The 19201-nt window shown below is 43.2% G+C and overlaps 1 protein-coding gene across 2 annotated transcripts; it reads left to right on the forward strand.

Annotated features, from left to right (window-relative positions):
• Positions 1–790: 790 nt before the first annotated feature.
• On the forward strand, positions 791–5133 carry LOC147894188 (plasma membrane ATPase 2-like). Of its 2 annotated transcripts, none has more exons than XM_087384793.1 (14): positions 791–889; positions 976–1095; positions 1480–1602; positions 1728–1832; positions 1959–2103; positions 2477–2641; positions 2828–3066; positions 3172–3204; positions 3346–3427; positions 3535–3715; positions 3896–4067; positions 4373–4555; positions 4686–4867; positions 4999–5133. In XM_087384793.1, the coding sequence occupies exons 1-14, from the start codon at positions 806–808 to the stop codon at positions 5093–5095; spliced, it is 1911 nt and encodes a 636-aa protein (XP_087240919.1). In that variant the 5' UTR covers positions 791–805; the 3' UTR covers positions 5096–5133. The 2 variants fall into 2 exon arrangements, with proteins under 2 accessions (XP_087240919.1, XP_087240918.1); XM_087384792.1 differs by having other exon boundaries at positions 3535–3695; positions 3894–4067.
• The last annotated feature ends 14068 nt before the right edge of the window (positions 5134–19201 follow it).

The following is a 19201-nucleotide window of genomic DNA, read 5'->3' on the forward strand; positions in this document are numbered from 1 at the left end:
ACATCATCAGTATCAAGCTGGGCGATATCATTCCTGCGGATGCACGTCTTTTAGAAGGCGATCCCCTGAAGGTTGACCAGGTACGGCGAGAGCATTGTCTTGGCGGGCTCTGTTGTTTTGGTGCTTAATGAAGGACACTTACATGAGTCTAGTGCAGTCCGCTTTGACAGGGGAATCTCTGCCAGTAACCAGAAATCCTGGAGACGAGGTATATTCTGGGTCAACTTGCAAACAGGGTGAAATTGAGGCTGTTGTGATTGCAACAGGTGTACACACGTTTTTTGGCAAAGCGGCTCATCTTGTTGATTCAACCAACCAAGTCGGTCACTTCCAGAAGGTATTGTATTGCGGAGCCCCATCCCAAGCATAGCAAAGTAGCGGTGTCTCCATAAGTGACTCAGAATCTCTGCCTTTTACATGTACGCTTCTCTCCGTGTGTTTGCATCTTATGTATACAATGATATACAGGTTCTTACTGCAATTGGCAACTTTTGCATCTGCTCAATCTTTATTGGAATTGCCATCGAGATTATCGTCATGTATCCTATACAACACAGAGCTTATAGGGATGGAATCAACAATCTCTGGTTCTCCTCATAGGAGGTATCCCGATTGCTATGCCCACAGTGCTCTCTGTCACAATGGCTATCGGATCTCATCGTCTGTCTCAGCAGGTCAGATCAGCTTTACTATGGTGCCACTTATGATTCAGGTTCCGCTTCCATTTGATTAGAGTATGGCTCACATTTTCTATCGGTTGTACACACAGGGTGCCATCACAAAGCGCATGACTGCTATTGAGGAAATGGCAGGAATGGATGTTCTCTGCAGTGATAAAACAGGAACACTCACACTTAACAAACTTAGTGTGGACAAAAACTTGATAGAGGTAACTATTTAGCTGAGAGCTCCATTCGTTTCTTTAAACCCTTTTATCCATTGATAGAGAAGTTGCCTGCACCATGCAATCTTCAGGTTTTTTCGAAAGACATAGACAAAAACATGGTAGTCCTATTGGCAGCAAGAGCCTCCAGGGTAGAGAATCAAGATGCTATTGACACTGCAATTGTGAATATGCTTGCGGATCAAGCAGAGGTCTTTTCTGAATCCTCTTTGAATCTGGGGTTCTCTTTTTCTACAAATGTGTTAAATGAGGCTGCCTTGAATCATAATTCCAGTTACATACATGAGAGAGAGAGAGAGAGAGAGAGAGAGAGAGAGAGAAGAGATTTGGCCAAAATATAAAAGAGTGTGTGTGCACGCATATGTGTGTTCATGCGTGGGTGTGTTTGCACTCCCCTATGTGGAGAATGAGGGCAAAACAAAGGACATTGTGAAGTATATCAATCGTTAAAGTAGGAAGGGTCAGCTATAGAAGTTATTGCCAAGAAATCTCATGTGAGCATGATGCTTCTTTTATCAACACAACAGTCCACTGTCATCCGAATGGCATCTCATCTAGATCTATCTACATTACAGGCCAGGTTGAATATAACAGAAGTACACTTTCTTCCTTTTAATCCTGTGGACAAGCGAACAGCGCTCACATACATTGACAAAGATGGTAACTGGTTCAGAGCCAGCAAAGGTGCCCCAGAGCAGGTTTCACCTGAATCCTGATATTCTATGACCTGTATTGCCATAACACACTATCCTTGTTGGTTGTTTTAACCATTTAACCAGCAGAAAGGGTTTGTTGATGAGCTTTGACATTGGAGTGTTTTTAGATTCTCAATCTATGCCACAACAAAATAGAGATTGCGGGCAGAGTGCATGTAATTATTGATAAGTATGCAGAGCGAGGGCTCCGTTCGCTCGCAGTTTCCTTGCAGGTGCCACTTGAATTTAACGGATATCAATTGCCATCTCTATTTTTGGATTGATGGTCCAAGCATCATTTTAAAATTTCATGATACCTCGAGGCCCTTCTTTAGTATTGAATTTGCAAGTAAATGCAGGCAGTGCCTGAAAAGAGCAAAGAAGGAGAAGGAACTCCTTGGCAATTTTGTGGCTTACTGCCCCTGTTTGATCCTCCTCGACATGACAGTGCCGAGACAATCCACCGAGCTTTGAGTCTAGGAGTGAATGTCAAGATGATAACAGGTAATTATTGTGTAAGACTTAATTATTGATCTATTCCTGATCTTAGGAGACTGCTATGATCTTTTGTGACCATGTGCCAGCCTTCTTGGATGGATGATATTTGTATTTAAGGTGTTTGACACTCCAAAATGGGTTGCATTAACAAAATTTATGTTATGGCAGCCTGTCATGAAAGAGATGCACCCAAAAAAAATTGGTAATATGAAGGTTCAGAATTAAAACCTTGAAACATGACTCTGTGTCTCGTCTAGATTTTATAGTGTCTCTACCATGCTGTATTTTTCTTCTGCGCTAGTTACTAACTGTGCTATGTACATGGGAGAGGTAAGATTTTGATTTTACCACACAATAAGCCTTTGCATTGCAATGACAGGTGACCAGCTCGCAATTGCAAAGGAGACTGGCAGGCGGTTGGGTATGGGTATCAACATGTATCCATCTTCATCATTGTTAGGACAGGTTAAAGATGAGTCAATAGCCTCCCTTCCAATAGATGAGCTAATAGAAAAGGCTGATGGATTTGCTGGAGTGTTCCCAGGTAATTTCAGCCTCAGTAGTGGATTCATTAATTATTGAATCTTGATCCTTAACAGGGTAGGCTTATCTAGACATACGCTACAACATCATATTCAGTGTCATGGACATGTGGCTTTTCTGTAATTGTTGACTTTTTCATATGGCTTGTATGAATCTTACAATTTCGTGTGCGATCTTTTGTGCCCAGAGCACAAGTATGAAATTGTCAAGCGGTTACAGGGGAAGAAACACGTCTGTGGAATGACTGGTGATGGAGTAAACGATGCTCCTTCTTTGAAAAAGGCTGATATAGGTATTGCTGTTGCTGATGCAACAGATGCTGCAAGAAATGCTTCTGATATTGTACTGACTGAGCCCGGCTTAAGTATTATCATCAGTGCTGTCCTTACAAGTCGTGCAATATTTCAGAGGATGAAAAACTACACAGTAAGTACTGTCATCAACTCTCACTACGTTTTTAAAATTCATAGAAAACTGTGCTTATTCGCATATAAGAGACCACTAATAATTTTTTTACAACTGTGCTCCCAGATATATGCTGTGTCTATCACAATCCGTATAGTGGTAAGAAACTCTGATTGCAATCTGTCTACTATTTCACTTCTGGGTTATTCTCAGGCATTACATTCATATGAAGGATGAAAGATTTTTTTTTGGGTATGAGTTGAAAAGGATCTCACCTTGCGTTCTCATTGTGTAGTGTAGCTCGGTTTTATGCTCCTGGCTCTGATCTGGAAATTTGACTTCTCTCCCTTTATGATACTTATCATTGCCATATTGAATGATGGTGAGTTATTCGGAAAGGGCTCTGGTTCCTCTTTTGACAATTGGTTGGATGCAAAAAACAATCATCCTTGGTGCATCCATGTAATATTTCCTTTCCTCTTTTCATAGGTACTATTATGACCATTTCTAAGGATCGTGTTAAGCCTTCTCCATTACCTGATAGCTGGAAACTTAAAGAAATTTTCACGACTGGTATTGTTATTGGGACATACCTCGCAATCATGACAGTAGTCTTCTTCTGGGCTGCTTGTAAGACACACTTCTTTCCGGTAAGAAAGTACCTATCAGAGTAAGGTTTGGAATGCCATTGTCAAAAAAATAAGAGCATTTTTTGTGCTCTAGCCTCAAACCATCTAGGAGTGCTGATTTGATTGACGTCATTACATACCACAGTTTATAAATACTATTGATTAAGGGTCTCCATCAGCTGCTTTAGTTGCTAATAACTGCATGTTTTCTTCTGGCAGAGACATTTCCATGTCAGAGATATAAGTAACAGTGATAGCGAGCTCACCGCTGCATTGTATTTGCAAGTCAGCATTGTAAGTCAGGCTCTCATTTTTGTTACGCGATCACAAAGTTGGTCCTTTTTGGAGCGCCCAGGGCTGCTGCTCATGACTGCATTCATCGTAGCTCAGCTGGTATGAATCTCTAACCCATGATCCCTTATAGAACGCAACATTAGTGCATTACAATTGTAGCTGACGTGGATCTACTTTACATAATAACAGTTGTTTTGGTAAATCACTCATCATCTTTTCTATACACCTGTGACTTAGCTCAGGTTTTAAGGTTCGATGTCTATGATAAATTTGAATATCAAAGGATGACTCAGATTGCCTCCGAGATATCTGAAAGCTAAAATGGAGTGACTGCACAGTATCTACTTGTGATTGTTGAAAATGCAGTCATTCAACAGCATGCTTGCTGATACACGTGTTTGCAGGTCGCAACACTGATTGCCGTTTATGCTGAATGGAGCTTTGCTGCTATAAGCGGTATTGGTTGGGGTTGGGCTGGAGTCATCTGGCTTTATAGTGTGGTATTCTACCTGCCTCTTGATGTGATCACGTTCGCCACCCGTTACATTTTGGGAGGAAAGGCATGGGATCTTCTTCTTGAACAAAAGGTAGCAATCACTCTAACAGTGTCAATCTGTGGTTTGTGGTACACCTTGAGATAATGATTAGGATAACAAGCCATCAAGTAGTGAGAATAGAAATAGGAAGAGAGTCTTTAATTCTGAATGAATGTTTCAGATTGCAGTTACGAGACAAAAAGATTATGGAAAAGAAGCAAGAAAGGCACAGTGGGCTCATGATCAACGTACTACGCATGGGCTGCATCCACCCGGGGCAACTAAACTATTCTCAGAGAAGAGTAATTTCCATGAGCTTACAGAGATAGCTGAACAAGCCAAGCGACGTGCAGAAGTTGCCAGGTAAAGTACAATTTTAGATTATTTCTAGTTTTCTGAATAGTGCAGTCATCACGCTGCTGTTTTGTATTGAGGCCTATTTATGATTCGTTTTTACCTTCTCATAGAACCTTATGATAAGCTTTATGTCACAGGCTGAGGGAACTGCATACCTTGAAGGGGCATGTTGAGTCCGTTGTCAGGTTGAAAGGCTTGGACATTAACACAATACAGCAAGCCTATACAGTGTGAGACATTGTTGTCAACAGAATAGTTTTGGTGGGATTCACCTTGCCATGCTGTTAATGCGGTCACCCTATTGGAAATTGGTTTCCAATGCAATTATCTCATGTCAATTATGATGTACTGATTTTGACTAGCAGCAATTGAACAATAAATATCAGGCAGATGTAAGCTAGCAAGAAATTCTTTCAAAGTTTAGAATGGTAATCATGGAAAGTTCCAAATTATAAGTTGATTCAATATTTTCTTGTAATTTTGTTGTTTGAAATCTACATATTTTTCTTGTACTTGTATGCAGTGTGCAATATTGAGTGTGTGAATCTGCTGCCTTTTCACCCCTCTTCCATTCTATTTTCTTTTGAAAACAAGAGAGGTCATCACAATGTACGGCTCCAGTTCTAATATAAGTTGAAAACAGAAGAGATTGCAGATTCCGTAAACTTAAATGGTTAGTTTCTCGACTATCGTCGTATGGTGTCTGAACCTCTGATTACTGCGAGTCTTTACATGAAGCAAAGTTCCACTGGAGTTGCTTGCATTCCTTCATGTATCGGATGTCCAGCAAATTTCTTCAATAACTTCCATGAACCAAGATATCAAACGAGGTTCTTGCCCTCCTTTCATGCATTGACTAAGAGTTGATTGCCTTTCTCATGCGATTAGTTAGTGTAATCAAAGACACTCATTTTTATCCTGTTTCACGTGATTTTGAATGGCTGTGTGAAGTGGTGTCAAATAATTATGTGCCTAGTAATAGATACTTATTACTCTTGCATTAGGAAAAAATGCATACATAGCCATTGGTACAAAACAAATCTGCCAAATACGTCCCCCTATTCAACAAAAAAATTGCAAAAAACCAGAGTCCCATCACAAGATGTAAGCTTTCCCTCTCTTGGAAGCTTGCACTTACAAAATTTGGGTGGGTAGAAAGCCATATGGATGCATTATGGGGGGGGAAATTTTGAATTCCATTACATTGGTTGAGAGGGAGGGGAGAAGGGGAGGGCCTCACATGTTTCACTAAATGAAAAAAACACGAATTCTATTTACATTAGTTTAGTTGACAGGCAGAGGGGGATGAAAAAGGACGGGTGGCCCCATTAAACTAGCGTTGTTTCCTCCCCATCCTTTTATTAGCCCACTATGAAAAATAAGGTTGCAACACTACCATTTATCTCATGAATCAAACATCAACTACCATTCTACAGAATATAACACCAAAATAGCTCTCTCAGGAAAGAAGCCTGGTATTTCTTGGATCTTTAGCAGATGCTCATGTGCCAAATGAGCTCAAGAGAGAGCCTGATGCCAAAACACAAAAACCTGTGCTTGTAGGGTACAATGATGAAAGCAAAGCGTATTAAAAAGGGAGTTCATTATTTTTTGTGATGTCATTGTTGAGTTTTTATGATCAGTCACAGCACTTGATCCTTGAGAAACATAGTCAGGTTACATATGAAAGTGTTAGAGAAACGTGGTGCTAAAAGTCATGCTGCAGAGTGCAGGGGAGGATGTCGAGGAGAGAGATCGACTTCACCAAGTACATGCTCTGTAGACAAGAACAAGAACCTTACTTTCTTGACACACATAATCCTTCACACTGAAAAGATACCGACACATGGCATTCTTATCCTATCCAGATACAAAGGGGTGTTCATAGTTAAGAGTTTAATCTCACACACACAATATGTCTCCAAGAAGGGTGTCAAGCCATCTGACATGACAAATGATGACTGGGAAGAGCTTGATTTGTCTGCAAGGGCAGCTATCATGCTTACTATTTCTGATACTCTTGTGTTCAATGTTCAGGCTGAAAAGACCTCTTATGGCCTATGGTAGAGGCTAGCAGAGTTATATGCCCAAAAGAGTTCAGCCAGTAAGGTTTATTGGTTGAAGAAGCTGGTTGATCTTCGCATGAAGGAAGGTACAGCTATGACCTCACACTTGAGTGAGTTCAATGCCATCTTTACACAGCTTATTGCACAGGGATTGAACCTTGATGAGGAGTTCAAGGCTACTTTCTTGTTGTGTACCCTCCCTGAGAGTTGGGACACTTTCAAGACCACCCTGTCAAATTCGAATGTCACTCTTATGTATGCTGATGTAGAGAGCTCTCTCCTTATGGAGGAGATGAGCAGGAAGAATAATGCGAGCAGCAAGTCTTCAAATGCCTTGCGGCCTGCTGATATTGTGATAATTCTTTCTATCTTACATGGTGCATTGCCCTATCAGCTAGATTTAGATTTAGATGCTCGTTGGGGAGAGACTAAAATGAAAACGTTTAGACTTCGCAAGCAGTTGTAGCTTGAATGAAGAGATTTTGGACTACCTTTTGATTAGCCTTCTCCTTTAGTGCTAGCCTTCATCATGGCTGAGTCTGCCCTTCACCTCCGGAGTGCCAACAAAAACTCAATACGAAGACTTTGTATAAATGGATGCTCAAGTATGTGTGGGTGTGTGGATTTGTATGTGTGAGAGCATATTTTTATACTATGGTCTACACCCACTGTTGGGCGCTGATGACGTCAGTGGGGATGTCATAGTAGCTAGTCCCTGCTATGCATGATGGAGTTTATGGTTTTCAACCTTGTGAGTGACTATCATGAGATTGAAACTGCACTATGTTGTGTTTTTAGAGGATGAGTTTGGGAATGTTCCTGGATTCATATAGGTATATACACAATATGTCTCTCACAAGACCACTCTCAAACACACACATATGGTCACACTAGGACAAGGAGCTAACAAAACCCTTTGGAGAAAAGGTGGTGAGACCCTTAGGTAGTTGGCTTAACCGTGGGGTAGTTGGCTTGCAATCTGAATATCAATCTAGACCCTCGGGTAGTTGGCTTGCAAACTGCTCTGAGCCTGTTTCACACGTGCTGCTGCTTCCCTTCTGCCATAGCAGCCTGCTTCACGCGTGCTGCTGCTTCCCTTCAGCCATAGCAACCACCTTCCCACCCATTTCTCTTGCTGCTTCACCCTGCCTCTCTTCTCGATTCACCCTGGATTCGTGTAGCTGCCATTTGTTTGCGCCTTGGCCCGGGAGCTCTACATTGGCTGCCATCTGTCGCAACCAGTTTTTTGGAGCTTCTGGCAGGTTTGCAGCTGTTCTTGGACCTGGTCTGGAGTTCGCAGGAGCCCCATCACCTTTCAACCATTTCTTGGAGCATTGCTTGCCTTTGTTCCATCCCGTACAGCTGCTTGGACGCGCCAAGACTACTTGCGGCATTTCTTGGGGTCTCTATTGGCCTGGAATCTGTTCGAGGCTGCCCTTCCTTGGCCAAGCATTGGCTGTTTGGAGCTCGTATGGTCATTTTTTGAGCGACCAGACTGCTGATGGTTCTCCTTTGGTTCCTTGGGGCTTCAAGAAAGCTACTTGGCTCATTCATCGTCTCCTTGAGGGAACTTTCCTTTGGTTCCTGGTGTTTCGAGAAGGTTACTTGGGCTTTTTCTTGAAGCTTCTCGTTTTGTTTGGAGAGAAGCCTTTCAACCTCGAGCTCCCCTTAGCCTGGCTAGTCTTTTTGAAAATTTTGATTGAAATACATTAAGGTTTGTTTGTGAATACGTCTCGTCTAGCGCACATTAGCGCACAACAACGTTTTTTTTTGCCTGCCATATATGGGGCCTAAGTAAAGCACATGGGCATTTCAAAAGCTCTAACCATGGTGGGTTTCATCCACATACATAAGGCCATCATGACCAAGGCAATTCACACACACATGAGAGTCCTTCATTTTTTAAGGGGATTCCTATCGCGCGGAGCCACACCAACGCTTCAAATCCTCTCGCTTTCTCCCTCTCTCATTGCTAATTTCTTCCCTTCAAATCCTCTCTCTCTCTCTCTCTCTCTCTTTCTCCCTCTCTCCCTCTCTCTCTCTCTCTCTCTCAACTTTATGCCCCCTTTTCCATGCTGCACATTCAATTCGTCTTCTTTTTCGATCTCGGGCAGGCCTTATGAATGATATTCATCTTGTTAATTCAGACATTGCATGAATTGCTGCAGCAAGCAAAGCGTCTCTAAAGAAAACAACGCAAAATGAGTTGGCGCAACCTTTGGACCCTAATGAGGCAATTTTAGCTGAGCGCAAGGACATCCCCATAGAGCACATAACTATAGTACCTTCAAATAATAAATTTGTAAGGGGTGGGAATGGTTTGCCCTTGCTATGCATAGTGAAATCATAGATGATATCACACATAGATTCTCTTTTGAGGGCAAGCTTTTGGTGAAGTACGGCACCTTCAAAGCGAAGAACACCAAGTACGAGACATGCTTGTGTGATGATTTCAGTGATCGACACAATTGTGAAACTATTACCTTAGTTGTGCCTCATTCCTTTGTCCAACAATGTGCAACAGGGGGCCCAAAAGAGTGGTGCAATTAAAAAACACTACATTTTGGAGCCTAGGGCTTTAAAAGGGGAGGGGAGCCCTTCTTTTAGGTTCAATTGGCCAAATCAATTCCAGAGGAGCCAGATCATCAGTTTGGAGCTGCCAAAGCCTACCAGATGCTACTAGAGTCAAATTGCTTTTTTACCAGGAGGTTCTAGAGCCTGCCAAGGAAATTCGTTTTTACCCAGGGGCCAGTTTCAGGTGATCCAGAGCCTGCCAGGGAAATTTTTTTTACCCAGGGGCCAATTTCAGGTGATCCAAAGCCTGCCAGGGAAATTCGTTTTTACCCAAGGGCCCATGGGCCAGTTCTAGGTGCTGCCAGAGCAAATCGCAATTGATCCAGGAGCCTGTTGCAGGTGGTGATTTCTGCCAGGGTGTCTGTTCTAGTTTGCAATTTGCTTTTGGGCTCTTCCAGGCTGTTCCAAGTGCCTGCGATTGGTTCTAGGGCTGTTCTAGGAGTTCTGGACTTGACCAAGCTGCTTTGGGTGAATTGCAACTTGCTTTTTTAGGCTTTCAGGCTCTGTAGGAGATTTCGACCTAATTTTTGGAGCTTTATGGGTGTTGTGGCTGATTTTGTAACTTTCCAGGCGTGGGTGTTCGCTTGTAAGCTACTCTTGGGGCTGTGCTAGGGCAGAATCAGCTTTTCTCTATAGGATCTTGGGTTTTCTAGCCCCGGTGACCTAGCTCTGTGGATACTGGGTAGAAGGAGGCTTATCTTTGCTTACTTTTGCCATTCCTTGATTGGTTGCTGGATAGTTATTGTGTTTGGGTCTCTTTCCTCGCGAAGAAGGGTTGATTTATGCTGTTACGCAATGGCCAAGGAGGCTATAGATTGAGATAACCCGCTGGGAAGTGTCTGGTTGTTTGATTGCACCAGAGCTCAACTATTGAGGGCTTTGTCTTGTAGTTGTTCAGCTGTGTTTGGATGGTTGGGCGCTTGGTTGTGCAATTGCAGGAGTGGCTCAGACAATGGATGCTATGGGGGTCTCTGTTGCATACTTTGGTTGGCTGAGGATACATGATTGTCTAGTGATTGGATGCCGTTCACCGTTCGAAGTTGAGCAGGGAATTATAGGGTGGGCTGGATGGGGAGTCTGCGAGCATTGGTTTGCCTGTGGTGCAGCCTCCCAGAGACCTTTGTAATCAGCTACTTGGCTTCAATTGAATGTTAAATAAATACCACAAGGGGCGCCAACGTTTGGAGCCAATCGGTGTCTTGTTTCTGAGTAGGAGCGCTCTAGCTCCCCTATGATTTGTTCTATGGTGCATATTTACTTGTCTATTTACTGTATATGCTGTATTTAAGTGGATCCTACCACCAACTGCGACGGTACGCGTGTTAGCTGTGACCCAACACACCCTTACTGCTGCACTTGCACCTCAATTCAGCTCATTTCAAAGGTAGCTGTCTTGAAGGGACGAATCTATGATCGCAATGGAAATGATGTAACTGTGATTGTTCAAGGAGCGCAAGTGGATGCTCTACTCCAGTTCCAAACACCTTTCCTGGATTTGTATGCAGAGAGTGTTTTGGCTATGCGCTCCATGCTCTTGGCCATGAAACTAACTAGAAGCTTCACTATTAACAGTTCCAGCCACTTGGTGGCATTTGAAGCAAACACTTGAGAAGTACCATTGTATCTGTTTCAACTTTCTTGCTATAGACTTTGCAAGCTTTGCGGCTTCGGTCCACAGTTTCGTTTGCTCTTTTTTGTGCTTGCACTTTCCGTGCTGCAATACCAAACAATATGTCTTCACATGTTGACATAAAAAGCTATGACACAAAGAGACACACAAACGTTATGAGAGTGCACCCACAAAACTATGATGTTGTGTTATGTTTGATTAAATTTTCCACAGTTCACACATACGAAACATTGTTGCAAGAACTTTGCGATCACATTCTCGCTAGCACAGCATGTACAACTCCACCGTGGAAAGATTTTATCATGGACTCCATGTTTGTGTACCCAAGTAGGGTAGTTCCGAAGTTGAGCGTGTTATTCATGCCCTCAGTTCCAGTTCAAATTCCCATGCGATCATACATGATTGCCTTATGCACGCTACCTCATTCCTGCACTGCTCTTTCGAAGTCCTTACCCAAGATGCATCGGGAACACGTACTGTAATGCGATTGTTGAATGGTTCAACGCAAGTAAACACACTACTGATAAATGAACTAGCAAGCCCGCTGGAGATATCGCCACTCCACACACGCAAGCGAAAGCGCCCTTATATTCACTGGAACGAAGACCATCATACTGCCTTGCTTTCTTTTAGACAGCTAGGACCACCTACCTTCTTTTTGACTTTTTCTATTGCATAACAGAACTGGCAGCCACTTGTAGATTTCTTGCACAAACTCAATTTGTCACACGCCGTGCAAGCCGCGCTTCCACCATTGGAAGAACTACGATCACTTGTCCGATGACCTTGTGACAACTGCAATATACTACGTTCACAAGTTCCAAGTAATGAAACGGTTTCTCAAATAGGATGCCTCCAACACTAGGGAAAGTACTTGACTTTTTATTTGTGACTGAATTCCAAAACAGGGGCAGTCAGCACGACCATGGCCTTTTGTGGATTGAAGGTGCACCTACGTACAGTAAATCTTTTGATGTGGGTGTCGTGTCATTTGTGAATCAATACATTTCCACCGACATTTGCAAAACTTTCATTGGAGAACAAGGACATCCAAAAGCACAAGCACAAAAAAACTCGCAAGAAGAAGGGAAACGCATGTCGCTTCCATTTTCCACGCCCACCTATGAAAGCAACAACAATTTTGAAACGTCTACACCAAAGTACACAGTCAAGCATACACAAGCACAACTATCAAAAAATACATGCTTTCTTGATTAATAATGACATAGAGAAATTCGACTTTGATGGTCTCTTGCACACCTTGTTGCTGACAGAGGAAGAGTACATTATGGCCTTGAGAGCTAGTGTAGTTCAACCAACAATTTTCTTGCGCCGTCAACCCAAAGATATTTACACGAACAATTTTAACACAACAATCTCGACATTGTGGCAAGCCAATATCGATATCCAATTCATGATGAATCTCCACACTGCAGTTGCATATTGCACTTCATGCATGACTAAAGTCAACCATTCGACCGCAAAAGCCATGAAGCAAGCAATGGACCAATGCCTTCGAGCGGATGTCCTAGCGAATGAGCATATCCAAAAAATTGGCAATGCAATTTTGAACACCTAGCACATCAGCTCGCAACAAGCAACGTACTTATCCATGTCCTTGCCATTAACTAGCTCAACTAGGGAGTTTTGCTACATAAACATTAGCCCTATGGAATACACACATTGCTACTTAAGCGACGTTCACAACTAGAAAGAATGGAGCCAAATAGCACTAACGTTTTCTTTGAAGACATTATAGGAAAGTACAAGAATAGAGCTAGCACATTTCGCAACCTTTGCTTGGCTCAATATGCAAGCATGTACACTACAACCTCACGCAAAACAACTAAACGCAATTGATAAAAAATTATTCGCTTCAACAACTACAGTAAGGCCAAAGACGCTGAAAACTACTACTAAGAGCTTTTCCTGTTGCATTTTCCATTCACAACCGAGGAGCCTTCCCTAGAAAATGTCTTGACCACATGGCACGATCTGTACACACATGCGAAGGAAACAATCGACAGCAACTTTGAAAACTTCAACAAGGGCATGCTACCTATTGACAATGGTGTCGTACTTTCAACATCATCCACATGTACAACAACAACAAATGGTTTTCCACCCATTGCCACAAAGTGACCTTAACAACGAACTCCATCAAACAGAGAAAAATATAGCCCAAGCAAAAGCAAGCAACTTTTCTTATGTGCTGATGCCTAACAAAGACTAATTTCGCGAACTTTGCAAGCTCAACTCTAACCAACACTTGCTTCTCAAGGACATTATGCTGAAAAAACTATCTTATGAAAAAATGCCAGTGTGCTTGTTCTTATCAGGCAATGCAATACATGGAAACCATTCAAATTGCTACTACTTGTTCAAGCCTTGTAGTGACACTACTCGCGTGCAAATTCAAGCTCCATTGAGTTGCCAAAAGTGCTACTCCTAGCCTACATAGGAAAAGAAGCATTCAACATAGGAGGTACAACAATACATTCAGCACTTCATTTGCCCTTGTTCTCGTCAACCTACAAAAGCCTTACAACCGAGAAGATATAAATCCTTTTACACTTGTACCAAGATGTACAACTAATTGTATTTGATGAAATGCCATTGATTGGCTTGAATACTTTCATTGTCGCGGACATGCGCATGTGTGAAATAAAACACAACCACACCCTCCCATTTGGAGCGTCGACATTCTGTTCTGCGAGGATTTGTGTCAAACAAGCCCAACAAAAGAGAACTGGATATTCTCATTCAACCCCTCAGCATTAGTAGTGTCACCCTATTTTTGGAAAGATGTCTTATACTACGAGCTCAACATACCAACGCGCCAACAATACAACATATTTCTTGCACAAATGAATCGTCTGCAAGTGGGTGCACACACTGCATATGACCTAGCCGAACTAAGCAAGCAATACTATCGACAACCTCCTCAAAAAGAACTAGTACCCCATTTGTTCTACAAAATCAAATCAAAGATGCTCATAACCATGACGTGTTCAAAATACTAAAGATGGACCTACACTCGATTAAGTCAAAGGACCTCTAGCACAAAGCGTGTAGCAAGACAATACAAATCCCACTAGATCCCAAATTGACAGGAGGATTGCACCATGAATTGTACCTTAAACCAGGCATGGTCATTGAGATTTGCTCTGGTAACCTTGACATTCCAAATGGACTTGTCAATGGAGCTGATGATGTGTTCAAGGGTGCAACGATGCACACAAAGCCTCCTATCATGTGGGTAGAATTCAATAACCGAAGCGTAGGCAAGCGTACACGTGTTGCACACCATTTCCTTTTCAAAGAAGGAATCCCAAAAGTATGGACCCCAATCTTGCAAAGTGCACTCGAATTTCAAATTGGTAAGAAGTTAAGAACCACTTGAATAGTGTGTGCAGACACCAATTTCCCAGACAACCAGCTGTTGCACAAACGATCCATCGGGCACAAGGGCTCACTATGGACTACCTCGCATTCGACCCTACAAGAATAAAGGCACATGGTCTTGTATACATAGCACTATCACGAGTACACAACAGGGAATTGAGTGCTTGCTCACTGCTTTCAATTCCATGCAATGTGGGCTTGTCAAAGTCATTAACATCTACAAGTCACCACGTGCAAACATCCACGCACTCCTGGACAGCCTACAACACATGTTGGAAGACGTTCAATCGACCGCAAACACTTACAATGTGGGTGACTTCAACATTTGTTACAAGACACATGGGAGAACACTTGACACACTGCAATAGTTTATGTCCACTCACAACATGAACTAGCTAATAAAGAAACCAACAGTGCACGACTCCACACTAGACCACATCTAGATGAGTAACCATAGCTTGACACTTCCTGGACACGGTTGCAACTACATTTACTGGTCCAATCACTTTACAGTGTACATGACCATTCTAACAACCCATTGACCCTTGCTCTTCCAGACAACCTCGCTACAAAAGGCAGGCCCCATGAATCTAATTGATCTTGTTCTAAATCATCAGATCAGTCCAAGCTACTAGTTAGTAGCTCAACGTTTGTGTTTTTCTTTTTGAGCATGGAGGTCGGTTACACACCGGCCACCCAACGATGGGCAGGCAAGCGCATCGGCTCACGTTGGATGGACAAAGGCAGTAGAGCCCAATCCGCCTTCACAGCCACCCTCATCCATGTTTAAGACAACAGAACAACACCATCACAAGGAAAAAAGCATTCATTCCACATCCTTGTCTCTACACACCTCTGGACACATCTCACACTCTGGTCACATTTCTTCTGGAAGCCAAATAGCTCTTAAAAAAAACCAGTGGACTATAAAGCCCAACATGATGCTCCTACTGATTGAGCTCAAGCTCACAAAGCATTCAGATAGATAATACATCCAATCCCACAATTCACTGGACAACCACCCACAAAGTGGCCACGGTCAAAAATCTTATGATCATGTCTTCCCAAGATCAACATCAAGTACTAGAAATGATGCAGCCCACCGTCTATGAAGATTCTATTAGTCGAAGTCTCTATAGCAATTCCCATATTATGAAGTTTTTTCCCCAAGGCAACAGCCTCCTTGTATTCATTACAAAGCTCCCATCACTCATCTATTTCAGGCCCACATTATCCAGATCCCACGGCCAAGTTGTGAGACTAGCACTCCCTACCCACCTTACAAAAGGTACCACCTTTGCTTTCCAAAGTGCTCCATCTCGCCAATTCATCCTTCAAGTAGGATCTTCATCACCTTTATAATAGAGGCACCCATATCTAAACCTCCCAGCTAAATAATTGTCGACCTTTCTAGCTTGATCCAAGCTCTAATTCGCAAACAATAATTCATCTCAAGATCTTCTTCCCCGCTTGGTCGTCATCCCGCAGCCACATAGCTCCCTCAAAAAGCAACAGCCCGCTTTCATTTGATCTTTTGCAAGCCCACCAAAGACACCCTCCACTCTGTCTGATCACCATATTTTCCTTGCACCCTCCTGATCCTCCCTCGTGGCTTCTGGTGTCGCCCTCCTCAAACTTTCCAAGCGTCCCTTCGTGCCCTTCCCTCACGCACCTCCTAGCTCCTCTGTGGGATCCCCCTCTGTCACAATCCTCACCCAAAGGCCTCTCGTTCAAAGCTTCCCCCAGCTCCAGAACAAATGACCCCTAGCGCTCTCTCTGAGCTCGCATGCTCCCCTACTATATCCTCGTTTCCTGAGAGCTCACCTCCCCTTGTGCTGTGAGCCCACGACCCTGCTGGTCCTTCCAACAAGCTCCTCCGTGCGCAACCATGGACCTCTCCTAGCTCACACACATAGTCGTCGGTCAAGCCACCTCGCGGCTTCTTTCGTCATCACTACAAACTTCTTCCTGCTTCTTCTACTGATGGCACCCCCATTAGCGACCCCCAACTGCTATCCAAGGGCTTTCTCCCATCACCTCCAGTCCCTCGACTCCTTTGCTCTTTTGAGCTCCTCCTAGCCCACACTGTAGCGATGCCCAAGCTGCATCCGATAGCACTCAGCCACCCCAGTAGAACCTTGGTTGTTGGGAGCTACCCCCCAGCTTCTCCTCCTCGACATCACGGAGCTCCCGACCTGCAGTAGCGACGGCTCTTTGCCAGCCACCCAAGGCAATAGCCCCATTGTCCTCCAAGCTCTCGGCCGCCACCTTGCCATCCAGAAGCGTCTCCTTCAACCTCACGTAGCCACAATTCATGCATGCCTTTTTTATTATAGCCACGTCATCACCTTATTTTCCACCACTCTTCCACCCTTCCTTCAAACTTTATACCAAGGCCCTTAATGCTCAAATCATTCACTATGTGCACACAAATGCATGCCACTAGTATTTAGTGCCATATTGCCCATACTACCACATATGGTGAACACCATCCTGACACAATGGATTTTCAAGACAACCACGACAAAAAAATGCTCATGCCCTCATACAAAAAGGATTCGGGACAACCATGAAGAGTACATGTCACCCCACAACAAAACTCCGTCACACTCTGTATACCATGCTTTGAATTGTCTGGTGCACCCACACTGCACTTCATTATCTCCCAGAAGTCCTTGGAGAAGCATCTGCCATCTCAAGAAAGTATATCATCAATGTGGAGTCTTTTATTAGAGTATCCATAGCTCATTTCCACTACCAACTAGCTATGTACATAGCTATGCACTCACCCAGCAACATGCAACGAGTGAAAAACATATTTTCATTTTTATGCACACATCTCTAGCAACCCCTTCTCTTCTGCTGTGACATTCATGTCCAGTAGCTAAAGAAAAACATCAGCAAACCACCTAGATCAAAAACAAAGCAAGCTTGTACTCTATGCCTTTGCCCTTCTTTTCCTAGATCAAAAGGAAAACTTTGAACCCTCCACTGCCAGATATGCATAATCCACCATCCCCCTGGATCAAAAGGAATCAACAACACACCAAATTGATATAGCCACCAGCTCCTTCCATATACCCACATCCTCACTAAGCCTCCAGGGTCCCATAGCTTATTTTGCCAAGACATCACACCACTCCACTGGCTATTAGCCATCACAGTTGTATCATGAGTCTTACTCAACTTCACATGAGCCACATCTTTTGAGGTCACTACCTCACACATAGATCTCACAGGCACAACCAGCTCATAATCTGTGATTAGGGACTTCTCAACATACCCTATTGCCTCAACCTTGAAAGGTGCAAAACTTAACCCATCACATGAATTATCAAGATCACCCAGGAGCAAACAAACATCCTTCCCACCTAAAGAATGCTCAAACATATTAGCACACTCTTTCTTGTCATTGCCAACCACACATGCAAAATCCACAAGGGTACCATCAAGTAAAGCATCTAGCTGATCATCAACCACACTATCACTGCCATCCAGCTCAACATGCATACTAGTGTTTACATTCTTTTTCGAAGAGATCAATGCTAACATATCATCCAGTGCATCATCAAGGAAGCAATCCAGCTCATCCTCTGAATCACCATCATCCTGTAAACACTGAATCTTAACCTCATCATCCACATCAAAGTTTGCATGCACACAATCAACACTTGCTGACTGTAGGTCTTTTACTTTAGTAGTAATAGCCACATCAGCTTCATCACTGTCAAACATGATTGAGCTCTCATCTTCATTGCTAGTTTCACCTCTTTCTTCCTCACTTGCTGAACCTGAAATCTCAACCCCTTCGGTATGCACAATCATAGTGTCAACCACAAACTGATTGCATTCAACCATCATAGGCACATCATCACCACACAACACTAGAGCATGATCATCATCTACACACACAGACTTATCCTTAGCTGCCATTAATGGGCTCTCAACATTTCTGCCATCTATGGTAGCAACCCCTTCTCTCACGCTCTCCTCTGCCACCTCACACAGAACTGGTTGAGCAACACCCTCCTCCATAGCAACTGACAAGCCTCCATTCATAAGTGTAATGATTTCAAGCTCCCTTACATCATCAACATTCGGTTTCTTCAACAGTGAAGACAACTGACTCTCTTCCTCTAATGAGATGCTCTCTTCCTCTTCTCACTCTCTATCTCTTCGTCTATGACTGTCTCCTCAGGTTCCTCTTCCAATTCCAGCCTACAGCTCATACTGCACTGCATGGGTATAGACATAATCTCTTATGTGGTCTCCATTCTGATCAGGCTAATTGCCTTTCCTTTCCCCTTATCCTCCCATTTCATACCACTGGTACAGAGCTGATTCAGATCTTTACCTCCATACTGTAATCACTATCATTTGTTCTCTGCTACACAGGATAGGCATCTCCTCCTACCTCAGCTGGCTTATCACAGTGAGGGCTGATATGTCCCCACTCCCCACAATCCTAGCATTGCACATTACTCAGATACCCTCTCCCTCTTCCTGTAGTCTCCATCCAATTTAGGCTGAGTGTTTTGATCAGCTCCACATCTTCATGCATATCTTTTTTCAGGGAATCATCCTACACAGGAATAGACACCGGCTCTCTCTCTGCATATGCCTTAATCATTTCTGGGCTTCTAATGAGATTCTTAGGCTCTTCTT

The sequence above is a fragment of the Dipteris shenzhenensis genome, chromosome 14, assembly GCF_047967505.1.
Source record: "Dipteris shenzhenensis isolate YYH24624 ecotype China chromosome 14, Dip_SZ_1.0, whole genome shotgun sequence".
Taxonomy (NCBI): Eukaryota; Viridiplantae; Streptophyta; class Polypodiopsida; order Gleicheniales; family Dipteridaceae; genus Dipteris; species Dipteris shenzhenensis.

Excerpts from the sequence above, each read along its gene's own strand:
- LOC147894188 (XM_087384793.1), top strand. The coding sequence starts at position 806 with ATGGCAGGAATGGATGTTCTCTGCAGTGATAAAACAGGAACACTCACA. Across the intron at positions 1,096-1,479 it reads TGCTTGCGGATCAAGCAGAG|GCCAGGTTGAATATAACAGA; the intron begins GTCTTTTCTGAA and ends TCTACATTACAG. Across the intron at positions 3,067-3,171 it reads AGAGGATGAAAAACTACACA|ATATATGCTGTGTCTATCAC; the intron begins GTAAGTACTGTC and ends CTGTGCTCCCAG.